Raw genomic sequence first — 24,975 nt, forward strand, 5'->3', positions numbered from 1 at the left:
GATTAGGCTGAAGAGGGGTCAGTGGGAAGCTAGGACAGACAGCTCAGAAAACTGAGAAGGGCACAGGGTCACTTATCCTGGAGTCTGCTTGGCTGGCTAGAATTCTGTCCTTAGGCAAGAAACATAGCTCTCTGGGAAGAGCTAGGAGCCAGCGACTTCAGACCCAAGGAATCTCTTCTACACCCTCTTCTTCCTGGATCTTAAAGCTCACAGGGAGCCTATTCAGCTTTTTAAAAGAGATTTATAGAGTCTTGAAGAACTCATTCTTCCAAAAATAAATGCTCTAGAAAAATGAAGGGTGACAGTGTTATCAAACTTGAGGGGCAAAGCTTAATTATAAAAGAAATAAAAAGGAAGGCAAGACTATTCCCAAAATATGGAGATGATTTTTATTGTAGATGTGAGGGAGAACATGGCCAGAAGCAGAGATACCTGGGAGAGTCCCGAGTGAACATGACTCTGAGCCTGGTCATGCCAAGAGAGGGGAAGGGGAGGAGAAAAAGGGTAGACAAACGGGAAAAGACCAGGTAGCAAAATGGCTGGATTATATAGGGAAGGGTAGCTGGGGGAAGGGCAGTCCAGCTGCTGGGTTGGAGAAGTTTAGAGTAGGAGGGTGAAAAAATGCTAGTCATACCCTAAAGCAGATAAGAGCTAAGGGATGTCGGGAGAACCTGGAGGCCCGGTCCACTTATGTTAAATAGGCATCTCAGTAAGTCATTTGTACCGAGTTTGAGACAGAACAGAAGCCAGTATCCCACACTGACTTTGTCCACCTCTTCTCAATAACTCAATGAAAGGAGCCAAATCAATAATGAAAAGTAGAAAAATATTTATTTAGCGTGGATTCATTGGGAAAAGGGAAGAAGATACCCAGTGAACTCCTCAAGTCAGCTGGGGTTTCTAAAATGAGAAGTTTAGGGGCCAAGGATAAACAGTCTAGGTCAAACAATGGTCCCACCCACCATTGACCCACCATTCCTTAGCCTCTTTAGAGCTGTGTGAAATCTCTTTCCTGGAGACAAGTTCCTGCTCTGGCTGGTACCTTTTCCTTCTCCCAGAATATGATTCCTGAGAAATTACCATTTCTTTGGGGTCCTTCGTATCAATAGCCTAATAGTCAGGTTGAAAGACACAAGTGTCTTTTATGAATATCTTTATTTCTGCCAGGCCAGTTACAAAAAGGAAAATCTTTTCTTTCGCTCTGGACAAAGCTCTGGTTTTTATTTTGCATTTGCATTGCTGGAGTCAGACAGATAATTGGAAATGAGCATCCACTGTTATACTGCCTAATACAACCCTGCAACAGCCTCCCCATGTAGTTGAAGCCTGTGGGTGAGAGTTCTGTCACCATTGCTTGGTTATATGGAGATAGTTTAATCCCTTGAAAGAGCTGAGACTCAAACTCAAACCACTTCCAGAAATATCTGATCACTCCTGAGAGGCTGCAGGGCCCAGTCACTTCCTGAGCTACTCAGTGAGTGTGCAGTGTGAAGGGGTGTGGGAGAGAGAGAGAGGATAGTCAGGCTCAGACAACAGGAAATGCTGCAGACTTTCAGCTTGAGGTTTGCTCTTTAAAGATGCGCTGCAGTTTCCTGCGGAAGCCATGCCCTTGGAACTTCAGTCCCAGGGCTTAAGCTTCTGGTTGCAACCGTACTGGTTTTGACCTTCTTTTGCTGGAGAGAGCCTGAGAAGACAGGAATGTGGCACTTTTTCATTCTGTGCCTCTGTGTACGCATGGCCTCTGTGACTACAGGTCAGATGGTAACTGAGGAAGCCAGAGGGTGGAGGGGAGGACGAGAGGCCTGCTGCTTTAGTTTAGCACGCAGAAAAGCTGCCCCTAACTATTTAAGACAGTCAATATCTGCACAGTCTCTCTCCCTGGTCAAGGTTTCTCTTCTCGGCAGCCTTGTGTCTGTGTAACTCAGATTTTTTTTCAGGATTTGGCTCAGTTGGCTACACATTGGGTTTTCCAGTCTGCTATTTTCATCTTGGCCTGTCTGTGTTTCAGACTCCACGGTAACTTTGCTGGAGCAGAAGCCTAGGTGGGGTCTGGTACGTCGTGGTCAAGCTGTGACCCTGCGCTGTATCTTGAAGAATTCTCAGTACCCCTGGATGAGCTGGTACCAGCAGGATCTCCAACAGCAACTACAGTGGCTGTTCAGTCTGCGGAGTTCTGGGGACAAAGAGGCCAAATCTCTCCCCGGTGCTGATTACCTGGCCACACGAGTCACTGATACAGAGCTGAGGCTCCAAGTGGCCAACATGACCCAGGGCAGAACCTTGTTTTGCACCTGCAGTATAGACACAGTGGTAAGCTCTGCTGGGGCATTGGAACAAAAACCACACACACAGTCCGCCCTGCCTTCCAACCCTTGCTTCTCTGAAGGCAGTTCTGAACTTTCTTCCTTTCGACCCAGACTTCCCCATTCCTGTGCCTTAGCAAGAAGTGGCCTCTCTCTGATTTATCACTTGTTCTTTTTCTGCCTGAGCCATACAGTAACAACCTCAGGTTCCGACGAGCTCAGAGCATCGACTTTCGGGCTTCCACAGTGAGCTTGGAAGATGCCCTTTATCCTCCTACACTTCTATTTCTGATTCTGTTGGACGGAGGCAGCAAATGTGGCCATCCCAGAAGGCAGCTGTGGAAACTGAGCAACACAGTCCCGGTGGGGTCTTCAGTATGGTGTGGTGCAGAGGAGCATGGAAACATTTGCTAGACGTTAGCTCTTCTCTCCGCAGTATGCAGAGTGAAAAGCAGGCTGATTGGGATGCCAGTGTCAATTCCCAGTGTAGGGTTAGGTTAAAATCCAGAGAAATTTCAATAGCTCAGATAAGCGTGGGCTGAACTGATGAACGTGCAGCCCCGACTGCACCTGTCATTCTTCACCTGCGGGATGCTGTCCCTCTGGGGGATGGGGGGGGGGGTAGAATAACTTTTCACAAAAGGCCTTCTCAAATCATTGGAAAACACAAGTTTTGCACTATAAATCATAATACTGGCAAAACTATATAAAGTCAAAAGTATATAGCTATGAAGTTGCAACAAAGACAATTTTATGGTTGGGGGTCGCCACAACATGAGGCTCTGTATTAAATGATCCCAGCATTAGGAAGGTTGAGAACCACTGAACCACACTCTTGGAACCATACCCTTGTTTCTATGATGCCCAAGTTTTTAGTACACCCACTTTGACCTAAAAAACCCTTAATTTATTCTTTGTATCCCTTTGTTACTCCAATTTATTTTGTGTTTATTATGCCATTTTAAAGAAAATATTATTTCACCTGCCAGTTAACATAGCAAATAAGTGCAAAAGAAAACTAAAATAAATCTCCCTCCTGTGTCAGACTTTCCAGCTGGAAGCTACTAAAACCAGAATTTTGGACTGGAGAGATGGCTCAAAGGTTAAGAGCATTGCCTGATCTTCCAAAGGTCCTGAGTTCAATTCCCAGCAACCACATGGTGGCTCACAACCATCTATAATGAGGTCTGGTGCCCTCTTCTGGCCAGCAGGCATACACACAGACAGAATATTGTATACATAATAAATTAAAAAAATAAAACCAGAATTTTTTTCTTGCCAATTATCAGTTTAGTCAAAACAGTTATAAAACAAAAACAAAAAACCTCATGAAGACTCTGCCCAAAGAAAATATTTAAAAAGTAAATCAAGTTAAGCTGAGGAAATAGCTTACTTGATAAAGCATCTGTCTTGCAAGCCTAAAACCCCGAGGACATGGGTTCAATATTCCAAATCCACACACAGGTGCGCATGCACGTGTGTGTGTGTGTGTGTGCGCGCGCGCGCACGTGCGCATGCACAGGCACACACACACACACACTGGGCAGAGGCAGAGAGATAGAGACATACTGATCATCAATTGCTCTAAGTCAGAGGTATATTCACTGGTGAGCTAATTTGAACTCATCTTTCAGAAAATAAGGCCCTCAGAAAAATACAAGGGTCAAGAATTGCCATTTAGGGCTCAGCTGATGTTGGACTAGGAAGCCCAAGTCTGAATTGGATTTGCAACCTAAGCGAGGTCACCTCCAGGGTAGAGAGCAGATCAAGCCAGGCAAATAACTAGAAATCAAGAGGACTGCAGAATCACAGAGCATGGCAGGTGGAAGGGGGAGGAGGAGGGGGAGAAGAGAAGGGAACGGGGAGGAAGAATCAGAGGGAGAAGACAGTGAGCTAACATGAAGCCCAGGATCTTGAGCCGGATCTAAAGTAGACTGTGAACAACCTGGAGCTATGGTAGTGTGGAATCACCAAGTCTGACCAGGTACCGGAGGACTGTTTTCCCAGCTCTGTAGAGAATGAAGGGATCATTCCACCAGGGGGCACCATTTGCTCATAATTCTTCAGGATGCTGAGGTTATTTGGTAGACCCAACAGGGCTTCCTTGCTCCAGCTTCTGGCTCTCATCTATTCCTTCAGATCTTCAGAAGTTTATCTGCCTATGGCATGACTTGCCTCATGTTCAGGCTCCAGAGTCCTGGCCATGCGTTTCTGTTCCTGAACTTTTCCAAAACTGTGCTGTTGAGAAGGACACTTTCAACAACACTCTCCGACCTTCTTTCTAGAGTGTTGTCTGTGGTAAAATCAGAAACTTTTCCTCCGGAAGTGGTGCCAGCTGCACTTGGAGGACTCTTTCAATTCTCCGACTTCCACAGTAGTTTCCACTGCGTTTCTGTGGCCTTGGCCTGGACTCAATCTCTACCCTTCCCCACCTTCTCTCACATACATGTTCACACCCTCACACACAGCACATAGAAATGACTACCAAAATGTCCTCCTGGTGGCCACATGGCTTCACACCCACATTCCACATGTTCTGTATCAAAATCAGGAGAAAAATTTAGGACAGACAGATCAGCTAGGTATAAAAAAATCACAGTCAAAATCCTAATTAGACTTAGTTATCTATTTAAATAACTAAATAATAGAAGGGAATATGGGTTCATACAGGAGGAACTAGATAGGTGCTTGTGTCTAGTAAAAGACAAGTGGGTGATGGGGTAAGTTAAAGATGAACCACAGATGGGAGATTTGGAGTTGAAGAACTTTCAGCTCAGATGAGACCGGGCTACCTGTGAGTAAAAGCTATCTGGGTAGTTTATATCACTATAGACTTTGGTATGGATCTCTTTCTTAGTATTTTCCCCAGTAAAACTATAGATTGAGAATATGAAATTTTGAGTTCTTCATATATTTTGGAGATGAGTCCTCTGTCTGATGTGGGATTGGTGAAGATCTTTCCCATTCAGTAGGCTGCCTTTGTGTCTTATTGACTGTGTCCTTTGCTTTACAGAAGCTTCTCAGTTTTAGGAGGTCCCATTTATTTACTGTTGTTCTCAGTGTTTGTAACACTGGTGTTATATTTAGGAAATTGTCTTCTGTGCCCATGCATTTATGGCTACTCCCCACTTTCTCTTCTATCAGGTTCAGTGTGGTCAGATTATATTGAGCTCTTTAATCCATTTGGACATGAGTTTTTTGCTTGGGAATAGATATGGATCTATTTGCATTCCTCTACTTGTTGACATCCAGTTATGCCAACACTGTGAATACGAAACCTTAGAGTTGCTCACTGCACTGGATATGGACATGTGCAGACTCTGATACCATACTGGTACACTACCAGCAGAAAATACACCTTTAATTTTAATTTTTAAGTTTTTAAAGACAGGGTTTCATGTTACCCAGGCTGGCCTCATGTAGCTGAGGCTGTCCTTAAACTCTTTTTTATTCTGTTTTAGCTTCCCAAGTGCTGGGATTATAAGTTTGTGCTCCTATACCTAGAAAAACATCCTTTTAAAACATTAAGCTTATAAATGTGACTGAGGTACTACTATGTCACGACTCAGTGCTCATGTATATTTTGAGATGTTTAACGGTTAAATATATTTACATCCTGAATCACTTATTTTTTTGTAGTAAAATCATTCCAAGTTCTTTCTTTGAGGTTTGTGAGATACACAGTGCATAACTTCTGATACTCACCCTACTGTGCGCTAGCACACGTGGCTTCCTCCTATATAAACAGAGCTCAGTCCACACCGATCTACTTCTTCCCTCCTCTTCTTCTTTCCTACACTCCCAGCCCCGGTAATCATCATTTTATTCTTTGTGTGGCTGAATGGTATTATGTTGTGTATATGTTCTGTATATTTTGATCCATTCATTTTATTGAAACAGTTTTCATTTCTTGACTATAGCACTAATGATGCAAACAACCAACATGGGAGTTCAGGTATCCCTTGCCGTATTGGTTCCATTTCCTTTTGATCCATGCCTGAGTGGTTCAGTGGCCTCATGAGATACTTCTATTTGAAAACATTTCAGACACTTCCATTTTGTTCTCTGTGGTGGCTTTATGAATTTGCATATACATCCATAGTTTACAGGAGTCATTTTTCCTTATATCCCCTCTAGCATTTGTTATCTAATTTGTTTTTGACCAGAGTCATTCTTCCTGGGATGAAGAACCATATCATTGTGATTTGATTTGCATTTCCTTTATGATTATCAGTGCTGGAGAACTGAACACCTTTTTATATACTTGTTAACTATTTGTACATAACAAAGGAATTCTGCCTTTAAATTCATGGTTATCAGTGCTTCATTGCATTGTCTCTGCTAGGATGAGGAAATTAGACAGAAAGGCATCCTTGGGAACACCTTTGCCTCTTTCCTGAGATGCACCAGGAAAAGGGGGTGAGGTTAGACAGCCTATGGAGGTCATACTTTGCAGTACGAGCAAGTCAGGTGAGTGTGCTGCAAAGCAGAGGGGAGAAGAGGCCAAAATAATCACCCTACAGTTGTCCCACGCTTCATGGATGCTTGCATGTAATAAACTCCCATTTCAGCCTATGAGAAAAAGGGACTGAGCTCAGAAAGTGTGGGAATTCAAGTCAGGGATAGACAGGCTTTCACTACCATGAGTAAGAAAAGCCTCTGAAACACTTACCTTCAAATCATTCTATTTCCCTTCTTTCAAAAAAATATCACAAATCCATTATTATTCCTTTGAGCTCCAACATCTCATAAATCAGAAATATTTCTGAAGAAATAATTCTACAAGTTCACTGAGGTTGTTGGTACTTGAGTTGAGCTCACCTGTCACTATGTGAAGTCAGAAGCATCTTTGGAAGAATGAACATTAAGCGAGAAGATTAGACAGAAATGTAAGGAAGTTGGGGAGAAAGATTTTTAGAATGAGGTCAGTTACTGGTTCAGCAAGAGCCCATTATATCCACTGGGAATGGGGGAACTGTCAGATACATTTTGCATGAAGATGGTAACCAAGAAAGTTAAAAATAGCTTCAATGGCAAACTATTTGTTCTGTAATTTTCTTAGCTCAGTCCTTAGAAGTTGAAGCAACAATCCCTCTCCTCTTTTACATTTAAGTTCTCTTCTGTCTATCATTTTGGGTTAAATGCATCAAGTGCGTATGTAGTCAAATTATATCAGAACATCCATTGGATCTCTGAGTCTCATTTTGTGAGTTTAAAATAATCTCTCCTCTGATCAAGTGCTATATTTGAATATTTGTGTCCTCTCCAAGATTTATGTTAAATCTTAAGTGCAATAGTGTTAGAGATGAGGCTACATTTTCATGGATGTGAGTGACATCTTACAGAAGGGCTCTAAGGAACTAAAATTGATCTTTTACTTGTTTTTCTTTAACTTTTTGCCATATGCATTCTGCCATTTGCAAATGTAGCTAAATGGACATCAGTAGATACCAAAGGCTTGTTTTCATCTGTAGTTTGTAAGTTTCCAGTCCCATTTTTTTTTTAAAAAAACAAAGCATCCCAAATTGCTTAAGACAATAGATATAAGGAAATAGCAAGCTGTATTCCCAATCAGCCCTTGTCAGATTTTTTGAGTGCCTTCAACGTGCTGATGCTGTTCTGCACTACTTGGGTGAGTTGTCTTATTCATTCTCACAACACAGAACTGTCACGGGTCTCATCTTAAGCCATCATAAAACATAAGACCAGAGAAGCATGTTGAGGATTTGTATTTTTCTGCCCTTAATTACACCCATGAATTGCCTTGACGACTTAGGCGTTCTACCTCCCCTCTCACTGTCTGTCTCCAATAAAGGAAGTCTTAGAGCTTATGGAAGCACAGACAGGTGACAACCACACCTGTGGAATTCAGACATCCCCACAGCAGTGTGCCCTGCTGAAGTTTTCATCACCGAAACTGAGAAACATTTGTGCATGGTGAGACGTCATGAGCTCAATTGTGCTTGCATCTCCCATAGCTAAAATGTCACTTTGCAGAACACGTGATGCGGAAGCTCTCATCTTTTCACTTAGCAATTGACACATAGTTTTGGTTCCGGGAACTCTTAGGTGAGGCTTAGACAGGTTGGAGGTTTTAAAACCCCTGAGGGGTCAAGATTTGCTTCTGAGCCTTTTGTGCTGAAAAGCTCCAATGGTCTACACTTGTAGTGGCTCCAGATTGTCTTTGCTTCTGCTTTTTAAACCTTTAGTCAGCTGGCCAGTGGAAATCACCATGGAAACCTGTCAGTTAAAACTCTGTGGCCGTGGCTGAAGCTCTGGAGGTGAACTGAGAAGAGGAGGAAGAAGAATGCGCGAATGACGGCCCGAATGAGGTAGAGCTCCTGAGGTGGGTACTGCAGTCAACACTGATGAGAGCAACGTACGATGGCATGGAGGCATGAAATACATTACTCGGAATAGTCACCTCAAAACAGTAACTACAGGAAGAGGCAAATTTATACCAGGAAAGTTGGTTCTGCATTCCCATGTAGCTGTTATAAGCTCCAGGGAACTTTGAACTTTAACCTCTTATATTACGAGTAGACATTCCAAATAAGTGACTGAGTTTTATATATATGCCTGATATGAAGAGTCTTGTGGTAGTCATCGGGTGGAGCTCAGAAGTCGTGGTGAGGAGAGGCAGGAGGGATTGTGGAGCCAGTGGAGTTAGTGACATCAGAGGAAAACCTACAGAAAACAGCTAACCTGGCGCACCGAGTCTAAACCAACAACCAGGAAGCCTGTATGGGACCTATCTAGGGCTGCTGCGTATATGTGACAGTTATGTAATTTTGTTTATTTGTGAATGTCATGGCAATTGGAGTAGGGGCTGCTCCTGGTGCTTTGGCTGTTTTGGGGAATCTATTCCTCATGCTGGAGTGCCTTGTCCACCCTGAACACAGGGGGAAGTGCATGGTCTTACTGCAGCTTGAAGTGGCATGCATTGCTAATGCCCATGGGAGACCTGCCCCTTTCTGAGCAGATCGGAGGAGGGGCAGATTTGTGGGGAGAGGCAGGGTTGAGAGTGGGAGGAGAGGATGGAGGGGAGGTTGCAGTCAGGATGAAGATAATAAATTTAAAAAACGAGTTGTGTGGATATGGGACCTAAAGCAATACCTCTCCAGAGTCCCCATTGTTCAGTCCTTATTCCAATTGATTCCTCTGATATGTCAGAACGATGTGTTTAACTTTCTGAAAACACACCAAATTTAGTGCTAGTAGTTGAGAGTTTGAGGTCCCCAAATGATAATGAATTGGCCCCCTTTCAATAATTCTATTATCAGCTGGATTTAAAAATGCTAAGTCTTCAGAGAAACCCTGTCTCGAAAAACCAAAAAAAAAAAAAAAAAATGCTAAGTCTTGAATTTCCCATTTTCAGTGATGGGCTCTGTGTGGGAGGGGCTGCTAAATCAGTGAGTGTACAGAGGAAGTACCCAGAGAGCCTATTACAGGCCAATGAGCCCAGGTGTTTTAATTGTGAGGTTGGATTGTGTGGGCACAAGTTTTATCACAAGGTTCTAAATTCTTCCTGTTGAGGGAGCTCAGTTATTTTTTATGGTATCTTCAATCCAGGGCATGTGGTGAAAGATGCTAGCATAGATACCAACATCAGCCCTCAGAACACAGCCGTCTGCATAGGACAGGATTCCATAAAGCACACCATTGCAGACTGCTGGGGCAGCCGACACTTCCTATCAGGAAAGAGAAAAACAGGTCATCTTTCAGGCAGAAGGAAGTAAATGAGAAAAATAAGGCCTCAAGAATACACTACCTTGCAGGGTAGCCTTCGTCCTGGCACGATGCCCACACAGATCATGTTTTCTTTGATGTCATAGGCTTTATAGCCATTACGGCACTCAGCATTGGTGATCACAGAGATGTTCACAGTCTGCAGTGAGTCAGGATCCTTGGCTAGAGGAAGGAGAAAAGTCATGCTCGTCATGAGTTCTCCTAAGGACTAAAGCTTCCTTTTGCTTCCTCTAATTTCAACATTTGTTCTACTACCAGGACAAGAGTTCAAACTCTGAGAAAAGAGCCAAGAAGCTTAGACACTAAGCATGCAGATTACTAACTTCAAAACTTGTCAGAATGTCTATTCCATTTCCTTAGGAGGGTGGTTTGTTTAAGCGAGACAGTCCTGCAACAAAATGAAGCCAATTGCTTTAAAATTTGTCTGGGAGTTTTAACATTTGGAGAGTGTCTTTTGTTATACAAGTTTTAGAGCTTGAGGGAGTTTAGAAACATAGAGCTGAATTTCTTATTTGTCAGGTGGTAGAAATAATAATAATAGTAATAATAATAATAATAATAATAATAATAATAATAATAATAATAATTCATCCAAGACACTAGTAAAAGGAAAGGAAACCCAACCAGACTAAGTGGTATAGTAGGATTTAACACCATGCCTTCTGGTTCCTAATTTAAGCAGTTTCTTTCACATCAAAGTCTCAAAAGAATTATCAATGAAACATATCCATAACAAAGGGTTTCTAAGATGTATGGGTAAATGGGGGAGGGCAGGCACAAGGGGAGTTGGAGAAGAGTGGAAAGAGGGGAAGGAGGGGAACTTTGATCAGGATGTAAAATAAATTAGTTAATAATAAAACCAAAGCAAAGCAAAACAAAATCCCAAAACAACAAACAAAAACCCCAAACAACAACAACAACAACAAAAGGAGGTGTTTCTAATCTGTCATGGAATGAGAACCATCTTATTACATGTACAGCCAATCTGCAGGGGCTCTTCTTAGGGATTCTTAGGCAAAAGTTCTGTAGTTTGGGACTTGATTTGAATACTTCTAAACCTTTACTTGAAAACATGACTCCAATTTTCAGAGTAAACACTAAGCTTCTTTGCTTTCTAGTATAACAAAAAATTCACAGCCCCGCCTTTCTCTTGAGAGTTTGGTCAGAAATGTTTACTTTATGAGTTAGAACAAAATAAGGTACTTTTTTGTGGGGAAGTGTAACCCACAGTTATATCCAGTGGGTGTAACCCAGGTAATTATCTTCTGTTGTTGCTAAGCATATTCAAAATTTATTCTTCTAGGAATTTTTGTGTTTTCAGATTATAAGAATTTGAGCTCATTCATTGCTTGAAATGATCTGGAAACTTTTGATAAAGAGCTGTATTTCATTTTGAGCAAAGAAGATTGAAACTCTGACACAACAGTTAGCTGTGTTACACATCAAGTTAGTCCTAAACATATAAATATATTCTCATTGAAACTATTTCTTTTATACTTATAAATAAATATTAATTTATAAAAGGTAAAGGTATAGTAGAGAAAAGGCTTGAAAGTCTCCCATTGAGGAGCAGGAACAGGAAACAGAGACTTCAGAGCTTGAAGTAAATCATATGAAAGCAGAACTGCAGAAGCTCAGAGGAGAGTTCCAAGACAATGCCAGCAAAGTCAGAAGCCATTACTTAACGCCCGGAACTCACTGGTGTCACACAGATTGTAGGCCCAGGTGGAGACAGAACACATGGTATTCTCGGGGATGATGTATTGGGGCAGTTCGACTGCTTTTATATACTTCCTGGGTTCGACCAGTGTTTTCAGCTTGATTAACATGAGGTCATACGAAATAGAAGAGATGGAAAAGAATGGGTGCTGGATCATTTTCTCATAACCGGTCACCGTGACATTCTCTTCAGTGGCGTCTGCTGGGTTTGTGACTCCAAGAATCACTTGAAGATGCCTAGAATAATGGGGGTGTTCATAAAAGCACTTTATCAATATTTAAGCAGTCATATGGCCCTTAACTAGCCTTCCCCGAGGAACATCCCCTGACTATCTTCCATGTCCCATTTATTGAGAGTTGTACTCAAGTAGCTAGGTCTATATCTAACCTGAGACCTCATAGAGCACAAGGGTCTGAGGTTCTGAGCACTCACGGTAAATTGCAGTGCGCAGCTGTGATCACCCAAAGAGGACGGATCAGAACACCTGTGCAGGGCAAGTAATCAGACTTCAGGTAGACCAAGTAGGGGGGAGTGGCACCAGCTATGTGGTCTGGATTATAGGCAGATGTACCTGGGAGGAGAGGGGTGGGAGTTTTCATTAATCACAGAGAAAACTTCTAGGGGAAAGAATGTCCAAACCACAATAACGAAGCCAAAAGCTAGGGGGAAATTTATTTCACAAGCTTCAAGTTATCGTCCCCTCCTCTTCAGCATTTCACAACGTGAATCAATTTTTTAAGGTGGCTTATTTTTTTTTTTTCAGAAGAAAATGGAAAGTGATAGAAACACCTACTTTATAAATTAGAAAGTGTTCATCCTTTTAGTTGTAAATAAATAGTCCTCAATTTGAGAAGTGAGTCTCTTAGGCCTGTAAGAAAGCTCGGTGGGTAGAACACCTGCTGAGCAAGCCTAGCAGTCTAAGTTTGATTCTCCCAGAAAGTACTCAAAGGTGGAAGGAGAGCACCTTCCCCACAGAGTAGTCTACGGACTTACACAAATTTACCATAGCACATGGGCCTCTTTATTTTACACACAAAGTAATAAAGAAATGCCCTTTAAAAGAATTACAAAATCTCTTATTTTAAATAATTCAGTGGAAACTGTTAGACTAGCTCAGCACTATACCATTTTGACATTTTAGAGTGTTGCTAACATTTGACTGTAAAAATGCCCCTTACAGGCTAAGATATTGGAATACTTGAATGCCAGCTGTGGTGATATTTGGGGAAGCAGATCTCTAGGGAGCAAGCTCTGAGACGGATAACCTATCCCACTTCCTGTCCAGTCTCCGATCTGCCTAAATGTGAACAAGCAGCGTCATGCTTCTGCTGCCAGTTTAGAAGTTGCTTTTGCCCCCATTACTTCTCCACCATAATAGACAGTAACCTCAACTCATAAGTCAAATGAACTTTTTCTACATTATGTGGCTTCTTGTCGGTTCTTGTAGCAATGAGAATAGCAACTAATATGAGGACTTTTACAAGTCATCCATCTCTTCCTACCGTAAACAATGCCATTACCACGACAAGACCAATGCTTGCAGAGCCTGAGGACAACTAGGGACTAATTACTTCCACCGGTGCCAAGCACTAGTATATGCCAGACTCTGCTTAGAAACTTGAGGAGCCTGAAAATAAAACAGACAGCCCAGCTCTCAAACATCTGAATTGGCAAACACATTGAAAAATAATAAACACAAGTAAATAAACTGGCATGCTGATGGTCATTAAAGCCACAAGGATCCAGTTAGGCCAAGGAAAGATGGAATATCATCAGTAGTAGTTGTTTGGGGTATGTGTCAGCCCGTGAAGCCTCATAAAACAAACATTCAGTGGTCACGGTTGACCAAACAGGCAAAGAATAAAGCCATGGAGACAGAGCGGTTAGATCATCAGATATGTGGGGCAAGAGATTCTGGACAGAGGAAGCAGCTACAGCCAGATTAAGAGGTCTAGGGCCTGCTTAAGGAATATCGCTGAGGCCAATGTAGCTTACATGGTATGAGTTAAGGCTGGAAGTGGTGGTAGAGAGTGATAGAGAAGGTGTAGTTTGTTCCGTGCAATGTTGGGATCATGCAGATTTGTATTCTAAATGAAGGTGGGAACACTTAATGATTTAAATAAGGTGGTTATGACAGCTCTCTTGTAGAAACTTTTGAAGCAGAGCATGTAGAAATGAAGGGTCTATTGGATGGATAAATGGATGCTCCAGCCAAATGATGTTGGTTTGGACGATCATGAGCAATGGATGTAGTGAGATGTGTTTGACTTAAGGTATATTTAGAAGACAGATAAAATGACATTGTCCCAACACAGTGAACATGGGGTGTGTAGCTAAACCATGCCAGGAAATGTTCAGCTCTAAGTTTGTTGCTATATTCCTTAGTTGGGTTCCTTTCTTAATCTGGGCCTTTATTTCCTGGTTTTGTACCATGATATCTATCATGTTCCAGACAGGTCCAGAATCAACTCCTAATGCAGAATAGATTGCATGGAGGTGTGTCACCATGCCTTTCCCTTATCACATAATGTTGGGAGCAGAGAGACCCCAGATCCTGAATTTCTTGTAATCCCCTGATCTGAGTGCCTACAGCTGCTCTGAGCACAAGACCTTCAGGAGTTCTTGATGGCAGGAGAGTGGTTTCTGGTGGGTTTGGCTGGGGCATGGCTATCTCTATAATCTGCCCCTGAACACAATAAAGGGGGCATTCTTGGGGAATTTAAGGATGACCCATGTTGCTGTCTCTCTGTCTGTGTGTGTCTGTGTTTTTAACCTCCAGCCCCTTGCCCGAAGCTCAGTAACTGGGTAAAAGCGCACAGAGCACAGACATGGGGGCGTGATGTGCAGCAATTGGAGGCCTCCACCGAGATTTTGGCAACATAAGCAATCAACTTGAAGGGCGGAAGGCAGGTGTCACAGGGAGTAAGTAAACTGGGTAGGGACAGTGGCCGTGCTGAGAGATGATCAGTCAGTCATCCACTAAATCGGAAAAGATGCCCCCAGATTTTCCTATCTTCCATGCCTCCCCAAGGACTCCTCTTTAGAAAATAAACACAGATGTGCAGATACTCACCAAGCAGGGTGGAAAGAATGCAGAGGCAGACAAGCTTGATCATGATGTTGAAAGCCTTTTTATGAGATGGAGTTTACCTAAGTATCCCTGTATAAAGAAGAAAGAAGGAGATGAAATACAGATGATAAACCAATAGAGAGATCTAGGTGAGAAAAACAAATATCAACTAATTATTTCCGTGGCAGGCTTGGTATTCCCGTCAAAGTAGAGAACGGCGTCAGAGGGAAGGAACAACTCATTGTAAACCTGGTCTCTCATGCTGCCTAGATCTGAGTTTTTTCCCCCTTTGAAGAAGTTACTTAATTCCAGAGAGACGTTCACGATGTCTCCGCAGGCCCCTGCTCTTGGATTTGTGCAGGCAGGCTGCCCTCTGAGCTGTGTGCATGATACAGACCCCTCCTGTCTCTATGATGCCATCCCATTTGTGTGACACTGGTGTTGACATTAACCCCTCCACAGGGCACTCAGGGTGTCTTTGAAGTAATTTAGTTATCATGATACCCTTAATTCTTGTATTTCTAAACAACCAACCATCATTTTAAACCATATAGATGTTACTAGGACTAGAAAATGTTATGTTTGTTGGGGATACATACTTTTAAAGTTTCCATTTCTGCCTTCAAGGAGCTCCCAAGCAGGAAGAAGTGATAGGCAGTGAAGCGAATGAGTACTAACAGAGGTATTCAGAGCTAGAAGGAACTGGTGTGTGGCGTAGATTAGGTGAGAATATTTGCAAAACACTTCTCCTAAAAGATCTCTATCCAGATAAATGTAAGGAAATATTAAAATTTAACAATAAACAAGCAACCTGACTTGAAAGTGGATCTAAGATCCGAGAAGATGGTGACCTTGTTGGATGCTCTCCTTGGATTGCTAAAATAAATATACTACAATCTGGGTGGCTCGAGTAATGAACATTAGTTTTCTTATAGATGTGGAGGTTGGAACTCAGTTCTCCAATTACTGACAAATTTGCTGAAGATTGCTCTCCCTCATGCCTGAGGGATGGCTACCGTCTTCTGAAGTTTCACTTGGTCTTCCCCATATGTGCGTATGTACAGTAAGGGTGAGGGAATAACCGACTATTTTTCTTATAAGAATCTAATACTTAGAGAGTTCCCCAAACCATGGAATAGAAATGGCTGATAAACAGTCTTGAAATATGCAACATCCTTAGCCCTGAGAGAAATGTAAATTAGAACCACTTTGGGATTTCATTTTATCCTATTCAAAATGGTCAAGATAATAAAACAAATGATAACACACGCTAGTAAGGATGTTGGGGGAGGGGAATACTTACTTATTTCTGGTGGGAGTGCAAACTGGTACAGTCACTGTGGAAATCAGTGTGGAGGTTTCTCAGGAAGCTGAGAATCAATTTGCCTCAAGATCTAGCTATACCTCTCTTGAGCATATACCCAAAGGACTTTATGTCCTACAGCAGAGATACTTGCTCATCCAAGTGCATTGCTATTCTACTTATAATAGCCAGAAATTTGAAGGAATGTAAGCATCCATTAAGCAATGAATAGATAATGAAAATGTGGCACATTATACAATGGAACATTATTCCACTGAATGAATCATGAAATTTTTAGATGAATGGATGAAGCTAGGAAAAAAAAAACATTCTGAGTAAGGTAATCCAGACCCCAAAAGAAAAATATTGTGTGTTTTGTTTTATAAGCAGATATTAGTTTTAAAGCTTTCTATAAGGGTGTTTTAACCTGAATAACAATGGAGATTAGTACCTAGTAAGTGTCTGGGGAATTCCCAAGGAAGTAGATATAGAAAATAGTATTATAATGAGAGAAAGAGGAAACTAGAATAGGAGAGAAAGTTGGGATGGAAGGGCAGGGCAAAGAAGGGAATATGAGCAAGGACAACTAACAACTAAAGGCCTTTGGGCAAAACCAATGGTAACCTCCTAAAACATATGCATATATTAAAGTAACCTAAGTGGAATCACCATGTAATGGGGGATATTAATGCCCCAATTAGATATCTTATGGCACCAAGGAAATGCTTCAGTGTCAGGAACTGTTGTGTGAAAGGGCCTGCTTTTGGTCCGGGCCGCCCTGCTAGCTTTCGTTGAATGAGAGAGCGCCTGCTTTTGGTCTCACCTGGCTAGCTTACACCGGAAATAGCTTCCACACAGAAATTGTATTAATTTAAACACTGCCTGGCCCATTAGCTCTAACTTCTTATTGGCTCTTACATATTAATTTAACCCATTTCTGTTAATCTGTGTAACAGTACGAGGTTGTGGCTTACTGGGAAAGATTCAGCATGTCTGATCTGGCAGCTCCATGGCAGCTTTCTCTCTCTCTCTCTCTCTCTCTCTCTCTCTCTCTCTCTCTCTCTCTCTGCCTTTCTTCCCAGCATTCATTTCTGTCTACTCTGCCTACCTAAGTGCTGCTCTATCAAAAGGCCAAGGCAGTTTCTTTATTCAAGCAATGAAAGAAACACATAGACAGAAGAACCTCCTACACCAAAGAACAGTTTACTTTATGCTCAGTCATGCTGAGTCATTGGCCAAAGGGGTCTCATAGATCCTTTCAAACATAACAGGCTATTGTCAAGGTTATTGGTTACTTTCCACATGCTAATAACAAAGACCTATTGCTGAAAATACTTATTTATGTAAAATTAAAAGGGGGTAATTGAGCTGGTGCATAAACAGAAGTTTCAGCCATACTGACTAGAATTCTACTAGAGGAGAAAAGTAGTCATTAATATCACTGAGCTGCAAATCCTGTACTCTACAACAGAGCCCTGATTGTAAGATATACTGGTGCAATAGTGCAAAAATATTATGGGAGTAACCAACCATTTTTAAGGGGATTTAAGGCTCACACTATGAGATGGAACCCATACCTGACACTGCTAAAATGGCTAGGAACCTGAGATTAAATGGTTTCTGGACATTAAGGGAAAACCTACTACTATTATTCTCCTAAAGGGATATAGTAATAAAGTGGCTTCTGATGGCATATTGTTATACACATAGATCAGTGCATCACTTAATCCTCACCAGAGAAGCTTATTCTTGCAGCAGATAGTCATTAAGACAGAAACCCACAATGGTAAATGTTAAGAAAGTGAGAAACTTTGGATCGGGTGTCTTTATTAAATCCTTCCCCTTCAAGGCTCAGAACTATGTGGAAGAGGATGTGGAAAGAGGGGAAGAGCAAGAGGTGGACAATGACTCCCAAACAACAGCATCTTCCAGACACACCAGGGCCAATGAGGTATAAATTCACAGAGACTGGCAGCATGCATAAGATTCATCCACGTTTAAACCAGACAAAATACCAGCACTCAGAAGAAGTAAACAAAGTCTCACCCCTAACCAGGAAGCTATTTTCAACTGACACATGCTAGGAAATGGAAAATCTCTTTTTTCCCCAATGAAATGCCAAAGGTTTATTAACCACACTCCAGAGCAAGCCCCATGCCCTGGACTAACTGGCCAACACAAACTCACAAAGGGACTCATGATTTTTTTTCTGGGTATTTTGTTACTTTTGGATTTTCTTCCTCCCGCTGTTATCTCTTTAACTCTGGTTCCGTAGAGACAAAATAAGGTGATGCTGGAGTTCAGGGAGTTTAGAAGTTCACTCAGAAGCTAAGTATCACTCTACCATATGATGTAACTAATCATATTTCTTGCATTTTATCTAGTGAATTGAAAATATTTACACAATGATAGCTGTATATCTGTAATTGCTAAACCTTGGAAGCAGCCAAGATGTCCATCAATAGGTACACAAATAAACAAAAGTGTGGTACATTCCTATTCAGAAATATCTAGTTCAATGATTTTAGAAACAGATAGCAAACATCAAAAATCATAGAGCAAGTATAATCTCTAAGGGAAATATGTGATTCTGAAAAGAGTATATTCTGTATGATCCCTTTAGATGATGATCTGGAGAAAGATTGGAGGGAGGACTGTGTGGAGAGGTATAATACAGGGAATTCCTAGGCCTGTGAATTTCTTTCTGAATGACACTGGACTGATATGTACACCACTAAACACTGTCACAGTTTGTAGATCTGCATAGTACAAAGTGAGGCCTAGCTAGAGGACATCCAGTGTCCTATTCTGGTCTTCCAATGCATGCACATGCACGTATACACCCACACACTCGCTTGCATGCATAGCACTAAACACTGTCACAGTTTGTAGATCTGCATAGTACAAAGTGAGGCCTAGCTAGAGGACATCTTGTAGCATATAGATTCGAAGTCTGCTGTAGGTGTGTCTTCTATCTATCTGATGATTTCATTGGTTAATTAATAAAGAAACTGCTTGGCCTGATAGGTTAGAACATAGGAGGGTGGAGTAGACAGAACAGGAAGAAGGAAGTGAGGCAGATGGCTCAGACAATCGCCATGCCTCTCCTTTCTGGGTCAGATGCAATGAAGCTCCAACCCAAGATAAATGTAGGCTAGAATCTTCCCGGTAAGCCTCCCCTTGTGGTGTTACACACATTACTAAATGTGGGTTAATCAAAATGTGAGAGTTAGCCAGTAAGAGGCTGAAGCTAATGGACCAAGCAGTGTTTAAAAGAATACAATTTGTGTGTTGTTATTTCGGGTGTAAAGCTAGCCGTGCAGGAGACGGGCGGGATGAAAAGCAGGCCTGCCTGTCGCCTTGTCACTACATAAGTCCATGTCCTGTTCTCTATGGCCCTCTCCCCTTGAATATGAGCAGTCCTTCTGACTGGAGTCTAATAGAACACTCCAGAAGTGATGGAGTGTAGTCACATAATGATATTAACGCATAAAGACAGATTATAAACTCTGTGTGGAGTACAGCCACATGATGATTATGATGTTGATGCATAAAAACAGATTATATGCTGTGCAAGTTTTGCTAACCCCCACAGGTGAGTCTCCATGCTTGTTTGTTGAAGTCCAATGTTGTGACATTATGGTGAGGTGGCCCAGCTGTTGCCGACCTCTCTAAGCAGATCAGTTTAAGAACTTGCATCAGTGTTCGACCAGCAGCAAGCAGAAAACCAGAGCCCCGTGAAGTATAAGAACAGAAGATAAATTTTAATGGGAGACTGATTAATTGATGGATAATTGCTTTTTTTTTTCAGAAACTGAGGAAAAAGCCTTGCTCAGTTGTGCCTAAACTGAACACATGGGAATCAGAGGTTGTAACATGTTGCTTTAAGGCATTAAGTCTGTGTTAAAGATTTGTATACAGCAATGGAAAATAACACAATATATACCATGTGCTGATGTTTTCTTAGATTTTTTGTTATTTATTTGTAAAAGAGATGAAATTTTGACTTCCCAGGACGCAGTCCACAGGGAAGACATGTAATGAGATTTACCACCATGTGTGATACCACAATGTGTGGGTTAAGTAAGGCAGAGACTAAAAAAAGCAGTGTCTCTGAGAGGAAGAGCTACACTCCACAGCGAAATTTTATGACCACAAGGATGGGAAGCAGTAAGAAAAATGGGGAGAAATTTCTGGAAAGATGGGCCAAGGCCTAGAAGAATTCCAATAATGGCAGAGAAAGACTAATAGAGAGGAGGATTCTACAAAACAAAACAAATCCAGAAGTTTTGCAATAAGAAAGAAGGTCTAGGAGCAAGTGCTTGGTGTCCAAAGTTTGAGTGAGATTTGTCTAGTTTGAGTGAGGGCAGAAGAAACTAAGAGGAGACAGAAAAGATGCCAAAATACAATGGCATATGAGTAAAATTCTTTTGCTCTATAGCCCAGTGGAAGGAACTGTAACTCACAGTAAGTTATGCTATAATGAAATTCAACTAGAAGAGTTCAATAGTTTCTGATACATGGGAATATATTATTTGAGGAAGTTGAAGTTATCCTAATTTAATCATTGCTCATTGTATACAAGTATTCAATTATAGTATTCTACTTCACAAATATGTCGCAATAAACATAAGAAATAAATTCACGTCAGTAAAGGAGATATAGAAAAGTAAATTAACTCAAAGGGAATGTCAGGGAGAATCCACATCACAGTCTGAGAGACCGTCTGTACATAGTAGGAACCTTTCTCTAGTACAATGGAAAGGATGGAGAACAAAAGGCTTAAAAATGTAGATATGGCTCTGAGTTTGGTGGTGTCAGTCTGTCCCAAAATGAAAGTCCTCATACTACCAAATCAGAGGCCATTTGATGAGAATAAGCATTAAAAGTTATTTTAATAGCTCTCTTTGAAATTAAAAAAATATTTCTTTGTGTCTTGATAAAATGTATGCAAGACCTACAGAAAAGTGATTGCTGAACTTTCCAAAAGGCGGAATGGGCTTCAGGGTTCCCGCTTCACAGAAGAAACTGTCAGACATTCTGCAGGGCACAGAAGAAAGCAACTGATGAACTTTGCCAGAACAAGGCAGAACAGATCTTCAAATTTCCCGCTTCATGGAAAAGTCTGCCAGATATTATGGGCCTGCAGGCTGAACATGGATGCCAAAATGTTACAAATGAATTTGGGTAACTGTCCAGGCAGCAATATGTTTCTGTCAATTCTAGAGTTTTGGAAGTTGCTTACAATGTACTTCTTGTTTACTTAGGTAATATTGTATATCTTTATGGGGTCTTTGATGGAGCTTAAGATAGAGAGTTATAGTTTTCCTTAGTCATGAATAAAGATAAATTAGATATGAAACTTTAAACTCACAAAGAAATATTGTAACTTTAATTCTTGCTTGATGTCTGTTTTGTATATGTAATTTTACTATGTTAAAGTTAAAACCCTTCTCTTTATTTAGATAGAAAATGGTAGATGATGTGGAATTCCCTTCTGTATGCTGTGAATATGTTTTATTACCATTGGTTAATAAAGAAGCTGTTTCGGCTTATGGCACGGCAGAATAAAGCCAGCAGGAAATGGAATATATATATATATGGAATATATGTGTGTGTGTGTGTGTGTGTGTGTGTGTGTATGTGTGTGTGTGTTTAGCCCATCATGTTGATGAGACTATAGTTATATATATATATATATATATATATATATATGATGTGGGAAAGTCTTCTGTTTGTGTTGATTTCATTCATTAATAAACAAACTGCCTTGGCCAGCCCTTAGGTGGGTGGAGTAGACAGAACAGGAAGAAGGAAGTGAGGTAGATGGCTCAGTCAGATGCTACGCCTCTCCTAAGTAAGATAAATCACCATGTCTCTGCTCTCTGAGCCAGACTGCCGTGCCTCTCCTCAGAGAGATGTCAGATGCGATGAAGCCAGCCACCAGGTCAGATGTGCTGAATTTTTCCCAGTAAGACACCATTCGTGGTGCTACACAGATTATTAAATATGGGTTAATCAAGATATGAGTAAGAGGCTGAAAATAATGGGCCAGGCAGTATTTAAAAGAATACAGTTTCCGCGTAATGATTTTGGGTGTAAAGCTAGCCGTGCAGGAGCCAGGCGGCGGGAAGCAGCCTGCAGCTCCTCACTACATATATATATATATATATATATATATATATATATATATATATATATATATATATATAGAGAGAGAGAGAGAGAGAGAGAGGGAGGGAGGGAGGGAGGGAGGGAGGGAGAGAGAAAGTGGGTGGAGTCAGGGAGACACTATGTAGCTGCCAAAGGAGAAGGACACTGGACCCTTACCAGTAGGCCATAACCTTGTAGCAATACATAAACTTAAAGAAATGCGTTAATTTAAGATGCTAGCTAGGAATATGCCTAAGCTATTGGCCAAACAGAGTGGTAATTAATAGAGTTTCTGTGTGATTATTAGGGTTTGGGATGCTGGTAAATGAATGTGCAGTCCCTGCTTACAGAATAATTGCATGTTTTCCCCTTTCCCTTTCCTTTTCTCTAAACCTTCCCATATGTCTCTACTGTTCACTTTCACATTCATGACCTCTTTTGTTAACTAATTATAATCTATCTGTCTGTCTGTCTATCTATCTATCCATCATCTATCTATCTATCTATCTATCTATCTATCTATCTACCTATCTATGTATCTATCTATGTATCTACCTATCTATCTATCTATCATCTATCTATCTGTCTGTGTGTCTGTCTGTCTATCTATCTATCTATCTATCTATCTATCTATCTATCTATCTATCTATCTATCTTTCTATCTATCTATCTGTGTATTTCTAAATACACAGATTCAACCTGGTCAGTTTGTATATTACTTGTATATATTTTTTCAATAAGAAAACCATAACCAAACAAAATGTCCAGACCCATTGGATACTTCTATAATTCCCACACCTAAGACTCATGAACCATTGATGTAGATGGGGAAGAAAGACTGTAAGCGCCGGATATTGAGTCTCCTTGGAATGCTAGAATCTCCAACTACAGTCTCACCAACACGATGGGCTAAACCTGACATTTGCTGGTTACTCCCAAGATAAAAACACCACCATTTCACTGTTGGGAATATCTTGCTTGGTTTGTCATTATAGTGGTTCTTAAACTTTAGGGTAGAACTGCTGATTGCTTTTCTCCTTCGGTAGCTATGAGAGTTAGTCCTCCGTGAAAAAGCCTATAGATTTGTTCTAGATTGAATTTTTCTAGTCCTGTGTCAGGTGTGTGTATTGTTTTCAGTAATAGGACCTTTCCTTCAGGTTCTGGGAGGCAATGACAATAGCTTATGCTATTTAAAGAGTCTTTAATTCCCACCCCCAATCTCAACTGATAGCTAAAAAGGGCATTTCTCTTGACTGACACTGGGACATTTTGTTAGTGTATGACTTTTGGGGGAAGCATTATCACTATATGTGGTATAACTTTATTTAACACAAACACACACAGACACACACACACACACACACACCTGCATTTAAAGTGAGTTTATAAGATAATTTTTCCTTATATTTTTATCAAACATCTTTAGTGTTTTTAACTTTCTTCATCCCTCTTCTTCTGTATTATCATCTCTCTGTCTTAGGTTCACTTAAGGGTCATTTCCTCTCCTTTTCCCTTTTTCCTTCATAGCACCTGTATCCTCCCATCCCCTCTTTAGACCTCCTTATTCCCATACCTGTGGCCCTTTATACTTTTTATGTTTACTCCATAATCACAACTAAGAGAGAATATCCAACATTTGTCTTTCCGGATTTGAGTTACACCACTTAATATATTTTCCATTCCATCCATTTACCTGTAAATTCCATTGTCTTAGTTACTGTTCTATTGCCGTGAAAAGGTACCATGACCACAGAAGCTCTTATAAAACATTTAATTGGCCTGGCTTCCTGTTTCAGAGGTTTAGTCCTTTAGCATCATGGTACAACATGGCAGCATGCAGACAGACATGGTGCTGGAGAGGTAGCTGGGAGTTTTGCATCTGTTTTGACAGGAAGAGAGACAGATATACTGGCCCTGGCTTTAGGATTTGAAACCTCAAAAGCCCACTACCAGTGGTACACTTCCTCCAACAAGGCCACACCTCCTCCAACAAGGCCATACCTCCTAATAGTTCCACTCACTAGTGACCAAGCATTCAAGTCTATGAGCTTATGTAGGCAATTCCTATTTAAATCACTGCATCCCTCACCTCTTTTTTTCACAGCTGGAGAATTCTGTGTCTGTACTATATTTTCATTATCTGATATGAAATTATTATCATTGTAGGACACTTATTTTTAAATGACTTGATTTTGTTCAAGTCTAATGAGTGTGTGCATGTGTGTGTGTCTGAGAGAAAGAGAAAGAGAGAGAGAAACAGAGACAGAGACAGAAGAGAAGAGAGATCTCATTTAAGACAAAAAAGGAGTTTCTATGACCGAGGTTGAGAGCTGTGTAAATCTTTTGGTATAAATGCAGTTTGACAACATGACCATTTAGCAAACAAAACAAAACTAAACAAGCACAACAAGAAAACCAACAGTAGGTTCCCCTAACATCTGCCACTTCATAGTTATACCTTTCCCTTAGCACACTCAGAATCTACTAAGAAACTGGTGATTGGTCATTTTGTATAAATAAATAGTTTGTTGCTAAATTTTTCATTACTAAAAGTTTACATTATGAAAAAAGTAGGAATCATAAGTTTCCATTGTCTTTATTGGATGCTTTGTATTTTGAAGAGAGTTATTAATTCATTGCAGAGACTGCATTATTTTAAACTGAGTGGTATGGCTTC

General features: G+C 40.9%; 2 protein-coding genes across 2 annotated transcripts; one reads left to right on the forward strand and one right to left on the reverse strand.

The window, feature by feature from the left end:
* Positions 1-1,622: 1,622 nt before the first annotated feature.
* On the forward strand, positions 1,623-9,411 carry LOC119807402. The gene is made up of 4 exons (XM_042054575.1): positions 1,623-1,753; positions 2,009-2,310; positions 8,080-8,240; positions 9,231-9,411. The coding sequence occupies exons 1-4, from the start codon at positions 1,699-1,701 to the stop codon at positions 9,409-9,411; spliced, it is 699 nt and encodes a 232-aa protein (XP_041910509.1). The 5' UTR covers positions 1,623-1,698.
* A 433-nt stretch (positions 9,412-9,844) lies between these two features.
* Positions 9,845-14,888, reverse strand: Prss58 (serine protease 58). The gene is made up of 5 exons (XM_038319405.1): positions 14,846-14,888; positions 12,205-12,343; positions 11,752-12,008; positions 10,075-10,214; positions 9,845-9,994 (listed from the first exon to the last, which is right to left on the reverse strand). Exons 1-5 carry the CDS (start codon positions 14,886-14,888, stop codon positions 9,845-9,847), a joined length of 729 nt encoding a protein of 242 aa, XP_038175333.1.
* Between the last annotated feature and the right edge of the window lie 10,087 nt (positions 14,889-24,975).

The sequence above is a fragment of the Arvicola amphibius genome, chromosome 2 (assembly GCF_903992535.2).
Source record: "Arvicola amphibius chromosome 2, mArvAmp1.2, whole genome shotgun sequence".
Classification (NCBI taxonomy): Eukaryota; Metazoa; Chordata; class Mammalia; order Rodentia; family Cricetidae; genus Arvicola; species Arvicola amphibius.